The sequence below is a fragment of the Muscardinus avellanarius genome (genome assembly GCF_963383645.1).
Source record: "Muscardinus avellanarius genome assembly, chromosome: 10".
In the NCBI taxonomy this organism is placed as follows: domain Eukaryota; kingdom Metazoa; phylum Chordata; class Mammalia; order Rodentia; family Gliridae; genus Muscardinus; species Muscardinus avellanarius.
In genome coordinates this window covers 113,639,292-113,658,656 of record NC_137796.1, presented here as the reverse complement: position 1 = coordinate 113,658,656, position 19,365 = coordinate 113,639,292, and the positions used below count along the sequence as shown (strand labels likewise).

General features: G+C 47.6%; 1 protein-coding gene across 2 annotated transcripts in view; it reads right to left on the bottom strand.

Annotated features, from left to right (window-relative positions):
• NPRL3 (NPR3 like, GATOR1 complex subunit) overlaps window positions 1-15,823 on the bottom strand; it is a gene marked incomplete at both ends in the record, with an annotated part of 55,402 nt that extends 39,579 nt beyond the window's left edge. Inside the window, 3 exons of one of the 2 annotated variants that reach the window (XM_080702588.1) lie at window positions 5,747-5,785; window positions 12,907-12,976; window positions 15,706-15,823. In XM_080702588.1, coding sequence (XP_080558714.1) covers window positions 5,747-5,785; window positions 12,907-12,976; window positions 15,706-15,823 — 227 coding nt within the window. The remainder of the gene's footprint in view (window positions 1-5,746; window positions 5,786-12,906; window positions 12,977-15,705) is intronic. The other variant, XM_080702589.1, reaches the window with a different exon arrangement.
• Between the last annotated feature and the right edge of the window lie 3,542 nt (window positions 15,824-19,365).

Below are 19,365 nucleotides of genomic sequence, written 5' to 3'. Positions count from 1 at the left end.
AGGTAGGCTAGAAATAAGTTAACCAAGCATCATGACACCGTGCCCCCTACCTCCAGGGGGGAGGGACTCCATAAATGGTGGTTCTGTGGAATTGCTCTGCCCCCAGTGCTGATGGACATTTCTATCAGTGGCTCTGTTGCAGCAATCCCAAGATTACAGATATAAAATCACCAAAATTAGAGGTAAAAGTTATGAGGAGCACAGGCTGAAGGCACAGGGGTCATTTCTTGCATGCTCTATGAAATTAGGATAGAAAGTTGCAATTTGCATTTAAAGGGAAGATCAGCTGGAGCTGGCATGCCTGAGTAGCAACTTAGAGGCAGAGGGAACTCTCCTTAACACTTGGCCTTGCTGGACTGCGCCCTGGACAGCCAGGACACTGACCCCTCCCCAGCAGTGACAGAGAGGACCATCCCTTCACTTATCCTGAGGTGGACACTTTACAGTTTTCATTAGGAAACTGTACGAGACATGCAGACCCACCGTGTTACATGAGCACAGGGACACACAAACTGTGCCACGGGCGGGGGACAGCTAGGGTGTGGTGAGAGGCCACTCCTTCCAAGGTGCAGCTGCACGTTTATCTCCCTACGGGCAACCCTGGTCCCTCCAGCCGGGAGATCTGGATAAGGGAAAGTGGGCTACAGGGAGGGCCGTGCTGGGGCGCAGCGATGCCGCTTATCTCAGAGCGCAGGACCTCAGGGCCCCTCTACAAACGAGCACACCGGGTGTACGTTGTATGTGTGTGTGCTGGGGATTGAATCCAGGGGCATTCCAAGTTACACCCGCCAAGCTACACCCCCATCCTTTTTATTTATTTATGTATTTTGAAACAGGGTCTCACGAGGCTGCGGAGGCTGGCCTCAAACCTGTGGTCCTGTCTCACCCTTTCAAGCACGAGAATTCCAGGCATGTTCCACTGTACTGCCTACACTGCAGTACTTCTCATCTGGAGAACCCCATGCTCCTCATCCACCCAGGAAAGCCTTTCTAAGCCTTCCCGTCCCCAGGGCCACATTCTGCCCTGGTCTATGAGACCCACAGTCCTGAGAGACTGCTGGACAGGCGTGCCGGCGCCTTCTCCAGCACGCTTCCCTCCAGGAAGCCCTCATGGCAGTGACTGGGGGAGGACTTGTAACTGCTCCACTTAGGGTGAAAAGGAAGGTCAATTTCATGTAACTACTGCAGCTCTAAAGCAGCCAATCGCTCTGATAAAAAGGTCTAGGAGGGAGGCCATTTACTCCAGGCGTCCTACACAAAGCAGGGCTGTCAATCCAGCAAGAGCCTCACTGCTCAAGTGAAATATGGACAAAATGCAAGACTAGGGGCTGTGGGATTCTTTCCAAGTCCACAAGAGGCCAGTGGCGGCCCTTGAACTCCCAGGCCTGTAGAGTCCGTGCCCACTAGTTCCCAGCCTTCTCCAGAACTAGCAAGAGCCTCTAGCTGTCCTAGGCCACCCTGAGCCCCAAGCAAACTGGATGCCAAAAGCTGGCTGCCTAACCCTTGCATGGTCAAGGGAGTTTCAAGCCTTCTCAATCTAATCTTATGAAAGACATTCCGGGATACACAAGACGCAGAGATGAATACTTGGCCTCTCCTTCCTGAAATGCTGCTTTCTGGAATGATTAAACCAGACATGGGAGATTTCAGTGTCTTAGATAAAAGGCACCACTGGCTTTCTTCAAAACCTCTGTATGGCCAGGCATGGAGATGCATGCTTGTAATCCCAGCATTTGGGAGGCTGAGAGAGAAGGATTGCAGTTCATGGACAGCCTCAGTTACTACCTAGTGAGGCCCTTTGCAACTCAGTGAGACCCTGTTTCAAAATAAAGAATAAAAAATAGGGCTGAGGGTAGAATGTTCAGAGAGGTAGAATGCCCCTGGGTTCCAGCTCCAGTATCACAAAAAAAAAAGGAAAAAAAAAAAAAAAAAACAAACTCTGTATAGGCTTGTAATCCTAGTACTTGGGAGGCTGAGCAGAAAGATTGCAGGCGCTCAGCCAGCTTCAGCTACTTAGTGAGACCCTGTTTCAAAATAAAGAGTAAAAATAGGGCTGGGGGTGTAGCTCAATGGTAGGATGCCCCTGGGTTCCATCCCCAGTACCAGAAAAAAAAAAAAAAAAAGAAAAAAAAAACTCTACACGGTTTGCTCTGTCCAATAGCTCCTGTCTGAAGAACCCTGATGTGGAAGGAAGTTCAGAAAATCAGATCTCTCCGAAGCATCTCTACTCTCGCAGCTGACCAGCGTCAATACTTCACGTCTCGTCTAAACCAGAAGTTCCCAAATTTATTTGGCTTACTGCCCTCTTTTCAGAAAAAAGAAGAAAAAAAAAACCAACCCCACTCAGCATCCACCAGGAATCTACCTTCTTTAAGAAAATAAACAGAAAGATGCATCAACAAATTTTTGTTCTTTTATATATTTGTATTTTATTTTATCTCAGCACACTCCAGACACAGAGTATCACTCCTTTTGGGAACTTAAGATAAACAACACCCTCCACTCCACCACCCAGTGACTCAGGACACAGACAGCAGACAGAAAAATAACCCCCACCATTTCAGAAAGCTCATTTGTTCCTGATTGCCAAAAATCTCCACTAAAAACACTATCATGCCAGGCGTGGTGGCGCACGCTTTGTCCCCGTACTTGGGAGGCGGAGACAGGAGGATCACACAGGTTCGAAGCCAGCCTCGCTGGCTAAGAGACCCTGTTTCCAAATAAAATTATAAAAAAAAGAATAGGTGTCTGGGAGTGTACCCCGGAGGTGGAAGGGTTTCCAGGAACCCCAGTACCACCAAAAATAAAAATAAAAATAAAAATAAAAAACCACTATCATGAAAAGTCACAGTCATAGCTCAGCCCCAGCCCTAATCCAGGAACTCAAGTTACTTTGGCTGTGGGGTGGGTGCTGGTATTTCAGAGGTAAGCGGTGGTAGTGTAGCCCAGCTTACATCTATAAATATCTAAATCCTAATGTGTACTTGCTAAGTAAAAAGCTTCCCCCCCCTCCCACCAGAAGGCAAGGTCTACAGAGAGTCAACTAGAAAGATGTGAGCTGCTGAGGTTAAAAATCACATGGTCTTAGCTGGACACAGTGACGCACACCTGCAATCCCAGTACTTGGGAGGCTGGAAAGGAGGGTCGCAGGTTCAGGGCCAGCATCCACACCTTGGCAAGATCCTCGGCAACTCAGTGATGTGGCAAACCCTTCAGGTGTAGCCAAACCGTTTTAAAACAAACAACAACAACAAAATAAAGCTAGGAGGTGGTGCACGCCTGTAATCCCAGTACCTGGGAGGCTGAGACAGGAGGGTCACAGGTTCAAGGACAGCCTCAGCAAGTAGTCACTCTTCAAACTAGTGCGATCCTATTTCAAAATAAAAATAAAATAGGAGCCAGGCGTGGTGGTGCACGCTTGTAATCCCAGTACCTGGGAGGCTGAGACAGGAGGATTCGGGTTTGCAGCCAGCCCCAGCTATTCAGTGAGGCCCTTTGCAACTTAGTGAGACCCTGTTTCAAAATAAAGAATAAAAAATAGGGCTGGGAGTGTAGCTCAGAGGTAGAATGCCCCTGGGTTCAATCCCCAGTTCCAGAAAAAGACAAAAAAAAATAAAATTAAAAAAAAATAGAGCTGGGAGTGTAGCTTAAAGACAGAATGCCCCTGTGCTCAATTCCCCAGTACCACAAAAAGTAAAATACATAGTAGGGGACGGTGGCACATGCCTGTAATCTCAGTGCTCAAGAGGATCACAGTTTCGTGGCCAGTCTCAGCAACTTAATGAGGGCCTCTGCAACTTAGTGAGACCCTAATAAAAAATAAATAAAATAGGGATGGGATGTAGCCAGAGGTAGAATGCCCCTGAATTCCATCCCCAATAAAATAAAATACATAAAAATAAATAAAAAATAAACAGGCATTGTGGCACACACCTGTAATCCCATTATTTAGGAGGCCCAGACAGGAAGGCTGGAAGTTTGACAGCTTCAGCATTTTAAGAAGACTCTCAGCAATGTAACAAGACTCTGTTCCAAAAAATAAAGGGCTAAGAATATAGCTCAGAAGTAGAACGCCTCTAAGTTCTACCGCCAGTGTCATTAAAACACACACACAAAGCCGGGCGTGGTGGCGCACACTTGTAATCCCAGCGCTTGGGAGGCCAAGACAGGAGGAGCGCACAGGTTTGAAGCCAGCCTCAGCTACTTAGTGAGGCTCTCAGCAACTTAGTGAGACCCTGTTTCCAAATAAAATATAAAACAGGTCTGGGAGTATAGCCCAGAGGTAGAAAAGCCCCTGGGTTCTACCCCCAGTACCACCAAACCAAACACACACACACACACACACACACACACACACACACACACATTCATTCTTTCTCTCTCTCTCTCTCTCTCTCTCTCTCTCTCTCTCTGCCTTAAGTGGGTATCCAGGGAAGCCCCTCTAGGACGGCTAGCAGGAGGATAGTTGGCCCCTTTCCTTATCTAAACAAATCTACCCTACAAAAATTCCACTTGCCACAGTTTAATGTTACACATTTACAATGAAAAGAAGCTTGTGGCTGGGTATGGTGGCACACGCTTGTAATCCCAGCATTCGAGAGGCTGAGACAGGAGGATCACAGTTCGCAGACAGCCTCAGCTACCTAGTGAGGCCCTTTGCAACTCAGTGAGATCCTGCTTCAAAATAAAGAATAAAAAATAGGGCAGGGGGTATAGCTCGGAGGTTGAATCCCCGAGGTTCCATCCCCAGACCCGCAAAAAAAAAAAAAAAAAAAAAAAAAAAGCAGCAGCTTGTGTGGCTTTGCACATCACATGGTGTCTAGTGCTGTAGTATAATATGCACGAGGACTCAAGCACTGTAAGATTGGAGGAGGGACATTGCTTCCAATTTTTACAAAACTACTTTTGATGGTAAAAGCCTGGTAAATGTACCATAACACGATAAAACTACAATAACAAAAACCAAAGATTTCTGAAATTGAAAATTCAAGGAAAGCACATTTAGGAAGATGTTATCAGCCTGGCTGGAAAATGGGCCAGGACTTCTATTCCTGCAGAGACATGGAGTAGGGCTTGTCTAGCTTGGCCAAAAGAGGGAAGCACAGCTTGGAAAGGAGCTCCCCTCAACCCCCCTATCTGCTTCTCTGCTAGGACTCACAGATGCTATGTGTACCTCCACGGCCCAGAGGGGCTAGGCGAGCCCCCCTCACCCATAACCACCTGTGCCAGCACTGTATCAACTCTATGTGGTATTTTTGCCTCTACTGAGCTCATCTAATAGAGTCTAAGCCTAAGCACCGCTCTCAACACCCAAACCTCGAAAGAGATGCCCACTAAAGTCCTCTGAAAACCATGACAAGAGGCAGTGAGCACAGATCTCGCAGTGTGGCAGTGGGACAGGGATAAGAAACCCCACTCCTGCTCACCCACCACCTTCACAGGACTACGAGTTCCTGCCTAAGGCAGGAGCGGTTTGTGTCACCCACCTGGCCCCAAAAGTCTTTCTGGGACCCGCCAGCCATGTTTTGGCTCCTGGGTAACAGGAAACAGCTAAACACCAGGGTGGAGAAAGCGCAGGACACTGTGGGAAGTCCAGGCTCTCATAAGAGGACTAGGCAGTGAGGTCCAAGCTTGTGTGCCTCGTTAGTCATTCTTCAATGTTGAAGGAAATCAGGAATTAAGCACAATTACAAGAAGAAAATGCAGCCGGAATCAAAGACAGAAGATGGTAGAGTCTTGGTCTTACCCTGCAACCAATTGCTCATCGGTGGGAGGACATGGCTCCCTGAAATGGGAACAGAACCATCAAGACCAAACAAAAACTGTTTTTCTAAAATCATGAAAAGTTACAAGGTTGTTTAATAGTGTAATAGAAGAACCACCAGTAAGAGCATTAACTGCTAAGTGTCAAGACTAAAAACTCACCAGACAAGAGAGAGGATATAGATACTCCCCAAGATGAACACTTACCACGGGGTTGTCTCAGTAAAGCTCAAATTCTTATATGTAACGATGGACCAAGAGTGAGTACGCATCATCCCCGTCCTCCTCCCGGTACTGAGGACCGAGCCCAGGGGCATCTACCACTAAGCGACATACCTATACCCAGCCCTGTTCGTTTTGAGACAGTGTCTTGTTAAGTTGTCAGGCTGGCCTTGAACTTGTGATCCTCCTACCTGAGCCTTCTGAGTTCCCATATTACAGACATGCTCCATCATGACCAACAAGAGCCACTCTTATTTTTGTGTGGGTGGGTCTGGGGATGGAACCCAGGGGCATTCTACCTCCAAGCTACACCCCCAGCCCTATTTATTTATTTATTTATTTATTTATTTATTTATTTATTTTTGGTGGTACTGGGGATGGAACCTAGGGGCCTTCTCCTTCCAGGCTACACTCCAAGACCTATTTTATATTTTATTTGGAAGCAGGGTCACTTAAACCAGCTGGCTTCGAACCTGCGCGATCCTCCTATCTCAGCCTCCCAAGTGCCGTGATTACAAGCGTGCGCCACCATGCCCAGCTTATTCTTTATTTTGAAGCAGGGTCTCACTGAGTTGCAGAGGGCCTCACTAAGTAGCTGAGGCTGTCGCAAACTGCGATCCTCCCGTCTCAGCCTCCCGAATGCTGGGATGACAAGCCTGCACACCACACCCAGCTAAGAGTCACTTTTTAGAAGAAGCACAACACTGCAAGACCTAGGTTAGACCCTAGAGCCGTAAGAATTAGCTGGACACCTGGGCACAAGTAGCTAATCTTTCTGAATAGGCTTCTCATCTATGACAAGAAACCAAGTGCACAAGAACAAGCAAGTCCCATATGTTAAAGCCTTCTAAAAACTGGAGTAGCACCTGGCTGTCATCAGCCCAGTTCTTGAGATCTCGTCCCTGCCTTCATAGCTGACCTTAGTCTCTCCCTGGAGCATCCTGGGGATCATTAGAGCCATATACACTTGTGTTAGAAAACATCTATGGCTTCTGCACTATCTGATTTGAAATTTTTAGAAAGAGTTTAAGTGGGCATGATGGTGCAGGCCTGTAAACCCAATAGTTGAGAGCTCAGACAGAAGGATCATAGGTTCAAGGATAGCCTCCGCAATGTAGCAGGGCTCTCAGCAACCCAGAGACCCCCTTTCAAAACAAAAAATAAAAAAGGGCTAGAGGCTTTAGCTCAGAGGTAAAATGCTATGAGTTTAATCCCAGTACATCATCATCATCATCATCATCATCATAACAAGAACAATAATAACAATAACAACAATAATAATAAAATAGAAAGAGTTCTTATGCTGATATTTTTATTCTGAAACATGCTGCTTTCCAAGTATTCTGAAAAGAGAAAGGAAACCAAACTTGGGAGTAAAGGTGTGAGACCCCTCCCATGACTGCTGTGCCATGCCCATTGGGCTCCATGCCTGCCCAGCTGCTCCCCACAGCTCTCATCAGGAACACACACTCACTGGGCATGGTGCCGCAGGCTTGTCATCCCAGCATTCAGGAGGCTGAGACAGGAGGATCGCGGTTCGCAGACAGCCTCAGCTACTTAGTGAGGCCCTTTGCATCTCAGTGAGACCCTGTTTCAAAAATAAAGAACAGAAAACAGGGCTGGGGTAGAATGACCCTGGGTTCCATCCTCAGACTCACACACACACAAAAAAAAAAAAAAAAAAAAAAAGAAAGAAAGAAAGAAAGAAAGGAAAGGAAAGAAAAGAAACACACACTCACCAGGGCATCATGGTACACGGGAGGATTACAAGTTCAAGGCCAGCCTCAGCAACTTAGTAAGTCCCTGTTTCAAAATAAAGAATAAAAATAGGACTAGGGGGCATAGCTCAGAGGTAGAATGCCTCCGGGTTACTCCCTAGTGTATGTATCTCTCTCTCTCTCTCTCTCTCTCTCTCTCTCTCTCTCTCTCTCTCCTCTCCTCTCCTCTCCTCTCCTCTCTTTTCTCTCTCTCCTCTCCTCTTCTCTCTCTCTTTCTCTCTCTCTCTCCTCTCCTCTCCTCTTCTCTCTCTTTCTCCCTTCTCTTCTCTCTCTCTCTCTTTCACACACACACACACACACACACACACACACACACACACGCGCGCACAACAAGACATCACTGAGTTCAGTCGTCAGTGCTGTAGACACACACACAAAGAGCAATTAATGAGAATAAACTCCTAACCCTGAAACACATCTTGATGCCACCCCTGGTGCTACCACCACCCAGTTCTCTGAGCCAACACTGCCCACAAGGCCTTTCTACAGCGATGGAAATATTCTGCACACTTCATATGGCAGCCACACGTCCCACGGAACCACTGACCGCCGAAATGATGCTGGTGTGGCTAAGGAGCTAGATTTTTATTTTATTTTATTTCAGCAAATTTCCATTTAAATGGCCACATTTGCCAGTGTTATAATACTGAGCAGCCCAGCTCTGCATCCTACCTTCTCTAAGGCTGGTTACAACCACTGAGAAGTTAATTTTGTTTCAAACTGACAAGCAGGAATATCTCAGGGGTTGCAGAAAGAAAAGCACTCCTACAAAAGACAATCCGGAAAGATACAGGAGAATGGACTTGCCGAACCCTGCACTTCACACATGCTCTGGCTGTGACGGGAAGCAGGGCCTGGTGAGCCTCTCTGGCAACATAAAGAGCAGGGGACAGGGCCTCTGAGGAGCTAACCTGCATCTTGACAACTTGGAGGTGCCAGGCGTGGGGGCGCACGCTTGTAATCCCAGCATCAGGGAGGCCGAGACAGGAGGATCACAGTTCACGGACAGCCTCGGCTACTGATGCCCTTTGCAACTCAGTGAGACCCTGTTTCAAAATAAATAATAGGTCTGGGTATAGCTCAAGGTAGAATGTCCCTGGGTTCTATCTCCAGTGCCACAAAAAAAAAAAAAAAAAAAAAAGAAAGAAAGAAAGAAAGAAAGAGAAAACATGGAGGGTGGAGCCAGGCATGATGAGGCTCATCTGTAATCCTAGTACTTAGGAAGCTAGAAAAGAAGGACTGAAAGTTCAAGGCAAATCTCTGCAATTTAATGAGATCTACTTCAAAATAAAAATTAAAAACACTGGGAGCATAGCTCATACGTAGAATGCCTTTGGGTTCAAGCCCTAGTACCAAAATTAAATATTTTTAAAAAACAAGAAAAAGGAAAATGGTGGGGTAGGATCAATAGATGTTATAATGTGTTAAAATTACCAAATAAAGCCAGGTGTGGTAGCGCACGCTTGTAATCCCAGCATTTGAGAGGCTGAGACAGGAGGACTGCACAGGTTCAAAGCCAGCCTTAGCTACTTAGTGAGGCCCTTTGCAACTCAGTGAGACCCGGTTTCAAAATAAAGAATAAAAAAAAATAGGGCTGGGCGTGTAGCTCTGAGGTAGAATGCTCCTGGGTTCCATCGCCAGTACATAAAAAAAATAATTACCAAATGAAGCAATGTGTGTGTGGAGGGGATTGATCCCTTGGCCTTGACCATACTAAGTAAGTCTAAGCTACTTCCTCAACCCTAAATGAACCAATTATTAATTTTAATAAAAGATTCCAGTTGTGCCGGGTGTGGTGGCACATGTTTATAATCCCCGCGCTTGGGAGGTGGAGACAAGGAGGGTCACACAGATTGGAAGCCAGCAGCACTGGCTTAAGACATCCTGTTTCCAAATAAAAAGTATAAAATAGGTCTGGGAGTGTAGCCCGGAGGTAGAAGGGTAGAAGGGCTTCCAGGAACCCCAGTACCACAAAAAAAGAAGAAGAAAAAACAAGATTCTAGTTGAGTATGGTGGTGCACGCTTGTAATCCCAGTACTTGGGAGGTTGAGACAGGAGAATCACAGGTTCAAAGATTGCCTCAGCAAGAAGTAGACTCTCATCAACCTAACAAGACCCTGTTTCAAAATAAAAATAATAAAATACGGCTGGGAATGTACCTCAGAGTAGAATGCTTCTGGAGTCAATCCCCAGTACCAAAATAATAAAATAAGAGATTAAAAAAAATATTCCATTGCTGAGTGTGGTGGTGCACACTTGTAATCCCAGTGCTTGGAAGGCTGAGACAGGAAGATCACAGGTTCAAGGACAACCTCAGCAAGTAGTGAGACTCTCATCAATGTAGTGAGGTCCTGTTTCAAAATAAAAATAAAAGCTGAGCATGGCAGCACATACTTGTAATCCTAGTACTTGGAAGGCTGAGACAAAAGGATCACAGGTTCAAAACCAGCCTCAGTAACTTAATGATGCTGTCAGAATTTAGCAAAGCCAGGTGTGTTGTCTCACACTTGTAATTCCAGTATTTGGGAGGCTGAGGCAGGAGAATTGCAGGTTCACTACCAGCCTCAGCTACTTACTGAGGCCCTCTGCAACTTAGTGAGACCCTATTTCAATATAAAGAATAAAAAATTGGCCTGGGAGTATAGCTCAGAGGTAGAATGCCCCTAGGTTCAATCCCCAGTAACAACAACAATAAAAAAATAAAAAAATTACAGGGCTGGGGTGTAGCTCAGAGGTAGAATGCCCCTGGGTTTAATCCCCAGTACTGAAGAAAAAAAATTACTGAGACCCTGTTTCCAAATAAAAAACAAAATAGGTCTGGGTGTGTAGCCTGGAGGTAGAATGCCCCTGGGTTCCACCCCCAGTACCACAATAATAATTTAAAAATAAAAATTAAAAAAGCTGGGCATGGTAGTGCATGCCTATAATCCTAGCACTTAGGAGGCTGAGACAGGAGGCTTGAAGGTTTGAGGACAGCCTCAGCATGTAGTGAGATTCAACAACCTAGCAAGATCCTATTTCAAAACAAAATAAAATAGGGCTAGGGTGTAGGTCAGAGGTAGAATGCTTCTGGGTTCAATCCCTATCACCACAAAAAAACAACAAAAAATTAAGAAAATTTAAAAATTGGGCTGGGGTGTGGCTCAGATGTTTCAAAATAAAAAATAAAAAGGCTGGGGTGTAGCTGAAAGGTAGAATGCCTGTGAGTCTAATCCCCAGCACCAAAAATAAAAGATATAAAATTTTACAAAAGGGCCAGAGGTGTAGCTTGGAGGTACAATTCCCTGGGTTTAATCCCCAATACCAAGCCAGGCGTGGTGGCACACACTTGTAATCCCTGCGCTTGGGAGGCCGAGACAGGAGGATCACACGGGTTCGAAGCCAGCCTCAGCTGCTTAGTGAGGCTCTCAGCAACTTAGTGAGACCCTGTTTCCAAATAAAATATAAAAAAGGTCTGGGAGTGTAGCCCGGAGGTAGAAAGCCTCTGGGTTCCACCCCCAGTACCACCGAAACAAAAACAAAAACAAATAATCCCCAATACCAAAAAGAAGCGCTCCTGCCAGGCATGATGACACATACTTGTAATCCCAGTACTTGGGAGCCTAAAACAGGAGAATCAAAAGTTCAAGGCCAGCCTTGGCAACTTAGTGAAACCCTCTGCAACTTGGTGAGACTCTGTTTCAAAATAAAATAGCTCAGAGGTACTCAGAGGTTCGCCCCTGGGCTCAAGCCTCAGTACCACACACAAAAAGAGAAGCATTCCTTTCCCACAATCTTCCCTCTTCCTATGTTAAATACTGAATTAACTCCCTAAAAACATCCTCCTTCCTTCCACTGTAAGTCCCTGAAGAGTGGCTGTAGGAATTAAGTGCTGCTGGCTTTTCAAGAACCCACTACACAGACTGACTTCAGCTTGGTCCTCATGCCTGTGAGTTGTGGGGAAGAGAAGGATGGGGAAGGAGGGGCCAGACCCTCTCCTTTCTGTTCTACGGCACAGGTGAAGGGTAAGACGCACCTGTTCGGTGTGCAGGGGCAAGAGCTTTCTATGTACCTGGGACGACAAGCCACCAGCTTGAAAGAACAAGACAACCTCGAGCCTCTACCTCAAGACCATCTCTTGAGATCACCAACAATTCTCTCCCTCAGCCACTCTTATCTATAAGCTAGTCCCTCTTCCAAAGCCCACTTCCCTCAGAGATAGTCCTAGGTCATCAGAAGCCCCAGCATCCTCACAAGAGAGATAAAACCACACTCCTCGAAGGGCAACTCACTAAGGCAGGTGTGGTGCACTATTGGAGAACTGGAGGAGACCCACCACACAGCAGAGGCCTAGTGTGGAGGACTCGGCCTCTTTCTCCTGGGCTGTAGAGGCCCAGTCTCTAACCAACATGGGGCCTGCCTGTGTTTGGGGTTTGTGTGTGTGTGGTGCTAGGGATTGAAGCCAGGGGCCTTCTACCTAGAGTTACACCAGCAGCCCAGCTCAAAGATAGACTACCCCTGGGTTCAATCCCCAGCACCACACACGCGCGCGTGCGCACACATACACACACACACACACACACACACACACACACACACACACACACACACTTCTAAGAAGTCAGAGTGGTCATTTATGAAGTTTCTACCCTGATGGTGCCTCCCAAAGACAGGACGGGGAGAACGCTTGGTAAGGAGCAGGCCTCACCTTCATCTGAGCCTAAAGGAGTATCATGGGTCAGGCCAGCCCCAGCTCCCAAGCCCATAGCCTCACACCAATTGCGCCTGACCACCAGAAGGACTTGAGCAGGCCGTGCTGTGCCTGAGTGCCTGCATACGACTGTGCATATGCTCCAGGAAAGAGGTCTGAGGACAGCGAAGGGGTCTGCTCACTCTACGCTCCTCTCACAGGAGTGACACGTCCTACATGGATGCAGGCTACCCACTCAGACCTACATTAACCACACAGCCCATAGCCGTGTCCAAATTCTTCAGCAAACCAGAAAGGCTGAAAATGCAACCCTCAGCTCTGCACTGAAACGCACCCACTAAAAAAAGATACCAGATTTCTCAGAGGAGCAAATATCTGGGTTAAGAGGAGGGTAGGACTCTGCACATGCCTAAGAGTAGGACCAGCCCCGTCCTGAGTAAACAGAGCCCTTACCTGGAGTCACCGTCCTGGTCATCAGCATGTTCACCCGTGTTGTTAACAGCATATCTGCTACGTGGTTTATCTGAGTAAAGGCAAAAAGGGAGAAGAGCTTCTAGTAAGATCTCTCCACACACAGGACTGTGAAGTCATGAAAATCTACGGCTTCCAAGCTGGTGTAGTAGTGCCCACCTGTAATCCCAGTACTTGGGAGGCTAAGACAGGAAGATCGCAGGTTCAAGGACAGCCTCAAAAGTAGTGAGACTTTCATCAACCTAGTAAGACCTTGTTTAAAAAAAATTAAAAATAGGGCCGGGGTATATCTCAGAGGTAGAATGCCACTGGGTTCAATCCCCAGCACACACACAAAAATCTATGGCTTCCAAAACACTGTCTATCCATAGAATAGAATAATATTCAGCCATAGCTGGGCGTGGTGGCGCACGCTTGTAATCCCAGCATTTGGGAGGCTGAGACAGGAGGATTGTGGTTCGAGGACTGCCTCAACTAATACTTAGTGAGGCACTTTGCAACTCAGTGAGACCTTGTTTCAAAATTAAGAATAAAAAAATAGGGCTGGCCCTGTTTCAAACTAAAAAACAAACTGGGAATGGAGGCACATGCCTGTAATCCCAGTACTTGGGAGGCCAAGCAAGGAGGATGGCAGGTTCACAGCCAGGCCCAGCAATTTAGAGAGGCCCTCAGCAACTTAGCGAGACCGTTTCAAATAAATAAGTAAATGTATAAAAAGCGTTGGGGGTGTAGCTGAGAGGTAGAATGCCTCTGGGTTCAATCCCCTGTACCACAAGGAAGGGCAAGAGGGAGGGAGGGTGGAGGGAGGGAATGAAGAAAGGCAAATAAACATGTACTCATTCTTTTTTTTTTTTTTTGCGATACTGGGAATGGAACCCAGGGACATTCTACCTCTGAGAAACAGCACCAGCTCTATTTTTTATTCTTTATTTTGAAACAGGGTCTCACTGAGTTGCAAAGGGCCTCACTAAGTAGCTGAGGCTGTCCCCAAATCGCAATCCTCCTGTCTCAGCCTCCCAAATGCTGGGATTACAAGCATGAGCCACCACACCCAGCTACTTACTCATTCTTTCTTAGACCCTACCATCCTACTTCTGGATCCTACAAAATGGTAATAGAAGCCAGGACAGATGGCACACATTTGTTATCCCAACACTTGGGAGATTGAGAACGGAGGATTGCACGTTCACAGCCAGGCTCAGCAACGCAGAAAGACCTTCCGCAAACTAGAGAGACCCAGTTTCAAAACAAAACATAAAAAGGGATGGATGTGTAGCTCAGAGGTAGAATGTCCCTGGATTTAATCTCTAATACCACATAATAATAATAACAATAATAATATTGATGATGATAATAATAATACAGTAATACAGAAAGGACATTTGCACTGTTTGCATCAGCAAGAGTAAAAACAACTTATGTCAATCAACAGAGTACTAGATAAATAACTACTTTCATGTCATGGGATTCACTGCAGCCTTTAAAAAGGACAAGGCTGCTCCACAGGTTTTGATTCTATATCCAACATGTAGACTTAAAGCGAAAATGAGAACAACAGGGACAGAACAGTGTAGACAGTGTGTATCACTTGTGGTTAGAAATAAAATAATGTGGCATGGTGGATGATCCCAGTATTCAGGAGGCCAGAGGAGGATTGTGGTTCAGCCTTTGCAACTCATTGAGACTCTGTTTCAAAATAAAGAATTAAAAACTAGGGCTGGTGTAGCTCAAAGGTAGAATGCCCCGGGGTTCCATTCCCAGTACTGAAAAAAAAAAAAAGGTAAGAAAATAAGTGTGTGTATGTGCTTGTGTTTAACACAGAAGGTCGGAGCAGGCCTGTAATCCCAGTACTTGGGAGGCTGAGACAGGACCGCAGGTTCACAGCCAGTCTTAGCAATTTATCAAGGCCCATTGCAAATTAGTGAGACTCCTATTTCTGGGTTTTGTTGTTGTTTTGGTTTGGTTTGGTTTGTTTTTTTGTACTGAGGATAAAAACCAGGAACCTTCTAACTTGGGGGGGGGGGGGGCTGGGGATGCCAAGCTACACCGCAGACCTTTTTATGTTTTGTTTTAAAACAGGGTCTCGATAAATGGCGGAGGGCCTGTGTTGTCGAGGCTGGCTGAGAACTGTGATCCTCCGGTCTCAGCCTCCACGTTCTGGGGCCAGGCGCGCGCCACCACGCGCGGCTTATTAATGTGTTTTTGTTGTTTGGTTTGTTTTTTCGTGACACTGGGGCTGAACCGAGGGGGAGTCCACCTCCGGGCTCACCCCAGCCCTGTTTTATTTTTTATTTGGAAACAGTCCTGCTGACCGCTGGCTGGCCTCGCAGCTCGGCCTGGCCTCCCGCCGCCGGGCCGCGCGGGGTGCTCTGCGCGGGGTGCTCTGCGCTGGGGGCTCTGGGCGGGGTGCTCCGGGCGGGGTGCTCCGCGCGGGGTACTCTGGGCGGGGTGCTCTGCGCCGGGTGCTCTGCGCGGGGTGCTCTGGGCGGGGTGCTCTGCGCCGGGTGCTCTGCGCGGGGTGCTCTGGGCGGGGTGCTCTGCGCCGGGTGCTCTGCGCGGGGTGCTCTGCGCGGGGGGCTCTGCGCGGGGTGCTCTGGGCGGGGTGCTCTGCGCTGGGGGCTCTGCGCCGGGTGCTCTGGGCGGGGGGCTCTGCGCGGGGTGCTCCCGGCGAGGTGCTCCCGGCGAGGCGCTCCGGGCGGGGTACTCTGGGCGGGGTGCTCCGGGCCGGGTACTCTGCGCTGGGCTCCGCGCCCCGCGCCGCGGGCGGCCGGCGCCACTTACTTGTCTGGCACGCCGGGTGCTCCTGGCTTCTCTGGAAGGGGTACCTGAACAGCAGCTTATTGCCCCTGCTGCCCGAGCTCACCAGAATCACGCTGATGGGGCTGGTGTTGTCCCCCATGCTGCCCGGGCCGAGGGACCAGGCCGGGGCGCCCCACGCGCGACCTGTCACCAGCCCGCTCCGCGCTCGCGAGACTTCCAGGCCGCGCTCGCGAGACTTCCGCTCTGAGCGCGCGCGCGGCCCGGCTCTGCGCAGGCGCGTGCAGGTGGCGCGCAGGCTCTGGTGACACAAGGGCTGGTGAGGCGGCCGGGCGAGACAGGAGGGTTCCAGGTTCGAGACCAGCTTCTACAATTCAGAGAGGCCCTCGCAACTTGGCAAGACCACATTTTTTTTTTTTTTTTTTTGGTGGTACTGGGGTTCCTGGAAGCCCTTGTACCTCCGGGCTACACTCCCAGACCTATTTTTACATTTTTATTTGGAAACAGGGTCTCCTAAGCCAGCGCGCGGGGCTGGCTTCGAACCTGCGCGATCCTCCTGTCTCTGCCTCCCAAGCGCAGGGATTACAAGCGTGCGCCACCACGCCCGGCGGCAAGACCACGTTTAAAAAAAAAAAAAAATCCCTGCGTGGTGGCGTACGCTTGTAATCCCAGCATTGGGAAGGCTGAGATTAGAGGATCGTGGTTCGCAGACAGCTTCAGCTACTTAGTGAGGCCCTCTGCAACTCAGTGAGACCCGGTTTCAAAATAAAGAATAAAAAATAGGGCAGGGGGTGTAGCTTGGAGGTCGAATGCCCCTGAGTTCCATCCCCAGACCCGCAAAAAAAAAAAAAAAAAAGGTTGAGTGTGTGGCTCGGAGATAGAATGCCCCTGGGTGCAGTACCCAGTACAGCAAAAATAAATAAATAAATAAGTAAGTAAGTAAATAAATAAGCCAGGCACACTTGTAATCCCAGCACTTGGGTGGCTGAGACAGGAGGATCATGATTCACGGACAACCTCAGTTACTTAGTGAAGTCCTGTTTCAAAATAAAGAATAAAAAATAGGGCTGGGGGTGTAGCTTGAAGGTAGAATGCCCCTGGGTTCCATCCCCAGTACTGCCAACAAATAAATGATAGATAGATAGCAAAAAGCTGAGTGCAGTGGTGCTAACCAATAATCCCAGTACTTTGGAAGCTGAAATCATGAGGTTTTTTTTTGTTTGTTTTGTTTTTTTTGCGGGTCTGGGGATGGAACCCAGGGGCATTCGACCTCCGAGATATACCCCCTGCCCTATTTTTTATTCTTTATTTTGAAACCGGGTCTCACTGAGTTGCAGAGGGCCTAAGTAGCTGAGGCTGTCTGCGAACCGTGATCCTCCGGCCTCAGCCTCCCAAATGCTGGGATTACAAGCGTGCGCCACCACGCCCGACTAGGATCAAGAGTTTGAGACTACCCTCAACAGCTTAGACTCTCATCACTCTGCAAGATCCTGTTTCAAACAACAAAAAATAAAAGGGGCTAGGGGTGTAGCTCAGAGGTAGAATGCCTCTGGGTTCAATCCCCAGTACCTCCCACCAAAGGAAGCAGAGGACTGAGACCATAGAGTCACAAGTTCGAGGCCAGTCCCAGCAATTTAGTGAGAGGTAGAATGCCCCCTGGATTGTTCAATCACTAGTACCACCACCACCCCAAAAAAAGAAAAAAAAAATTAAAAAGCATCAATTTGTTTTTCAAAAATTCCAAAAAGAAAAATAGTGTCTTCTTCCATGTTGGTTTCATGGGGGTGGGGATGGGGGTACTGGGGATTGAACCCAGGGGCATTCTACCTCGAGCTACACCCTCAGCTCTGTTTTTTATTTTTATTTTGAAACAGGATCTTGCTAGATTGATGAGTCTCACTACTTGCTGAGACTGTCTGCGAACCTGTGATCTTCCTGTCTCCGCCTTACTAGAACTGGGATTACAGGTATGTACCTTCACACCTGGCTCACAGCCCCTTTTTAAAGTTTTGTTTTGAAACAGGGTCTCAATCTGGGTACAGTGGCGCACACCTGTAATCCAGTACTTGGAAGGCTAAGACAGGAGGATTGCAGGCTCAAGACCTCAGCAACTTAGCAAGACTCTGTTTCAACATAAAAATAAAAGAGCTGGAGGTGTAACCCAGAGGTAGAGTAGCCCTGGGTTCCATCCCCAGTACTAAAAATATATATATATAGGTTTTTTTTTAGTACTGGGGATGGAACCCAGGGACATTCTACCTCTGGGCTACACCCCAGCCCTATTTTTTATTCTTTATTTTGAAACAGGGTCTCATTGAGTTGCAAGGGACCTCACTAAGTAGCTGAGGCTGTCTGTGAACCGTGATCTTCCTGTCTCAGTCTCCGGAACGCTGGGATTACAAGCATGTGTCACCACGCCTGGCTAAATAAATATATTTTAAAAAGAAAGAAACAGGGTCTCTGAGGCTTTCCTCAGATCTGTAGTCCTTAGTCTTATCCTCCCAAGGACTGGGGTTATAGCTTGTATCACTGGCCCAGCTGATGACTTGCTTTCTCTGGAAGGGGACTTTTGGGAACCCTAACCCCAGCCTAGGTCACCCTCGGGCGGAGGCGAGAGGCCCCTGGACACGGCCTTATCATTGCTGCCATTTGGCATCCAGGCTAGGTGGGGCTCAAGCACCATCTGGGACTGCCTGATGCTGTAGCGTTTCTTCCCACCAGGGAACAGCTACTCACCCAAAATAATCACTAGAATAATTTTCTTTCAGTACTGGGGATTAAACTCAGGCATTCCACTTCTGGGCTATCCTACGCTAGCCCTTTTTATTTTTTCTTTGGATACAGGTGTAGCTAGAGGCTTGCTATTTGCTCAGGCGGCTATGCTCCAATATTAATCCTCCTGTCTCACCTCCCAAACACTGGGGTTACCACTAGCCTTCTTTCTTTCTTTCCTTTTTTCTTTCCTTCTTTCTTTCTTTCTTCCTTTCTTTCTTTCTTTTCCTTTTCTTTTCTTTTCTTTTCTTTTTTCTTTTTTCACTGTCCTGCGTGTGGAGCCATGGCCATTCTACCTCTGAGTTATACCCCTGAGGCTGTCCGTGACTCCTCAATCCTCCTGTCTCAGCCTCCCAAGTACTGGGATTACAAGTGTGCGCCACATCCCCAGCTAGTCCTAGCTTTATTGTTTTTTTTGAAACAGGGTCTCACTAAGATGCTGAGGCTGGCCTGGAACCTGTGATCTTCCTATCTCAGTCTCCCAAATACTGAGTTTATGGGTATGTGCTACCTCATCGAGCTAAAAATAATCTTAATTCTCCACCATTAGCCAGGTGTGGTGGTTCATGCCTGTCATACCAGTACTTGGTAGGCTGAGACAGGAGGATTACAGGTTAGAGGCTAGCCTCAGAAATTTAGAGACTTTGTTTCAAGATAAGAAATAAACTGGGCATGATGACACATGCTTGTAATCTCAATACTTGGGAACAAGAGAACCAAAGGCTCTCAGCAACTAAGTGAATCCCTCCACAATATAGTGAGACTTTGTTTAAAAATTATAAATAAACCAGGCGTGGTGGCGCACGCTTGTGATCCCAGCACTTAGGAGGCTGAGACAGGAGGATCACACAGGTTCGAAGCCAGCTTCAGCTACTTAGTGAGGCTCTCAGCAACTTAGTGAGACCCTGTTTC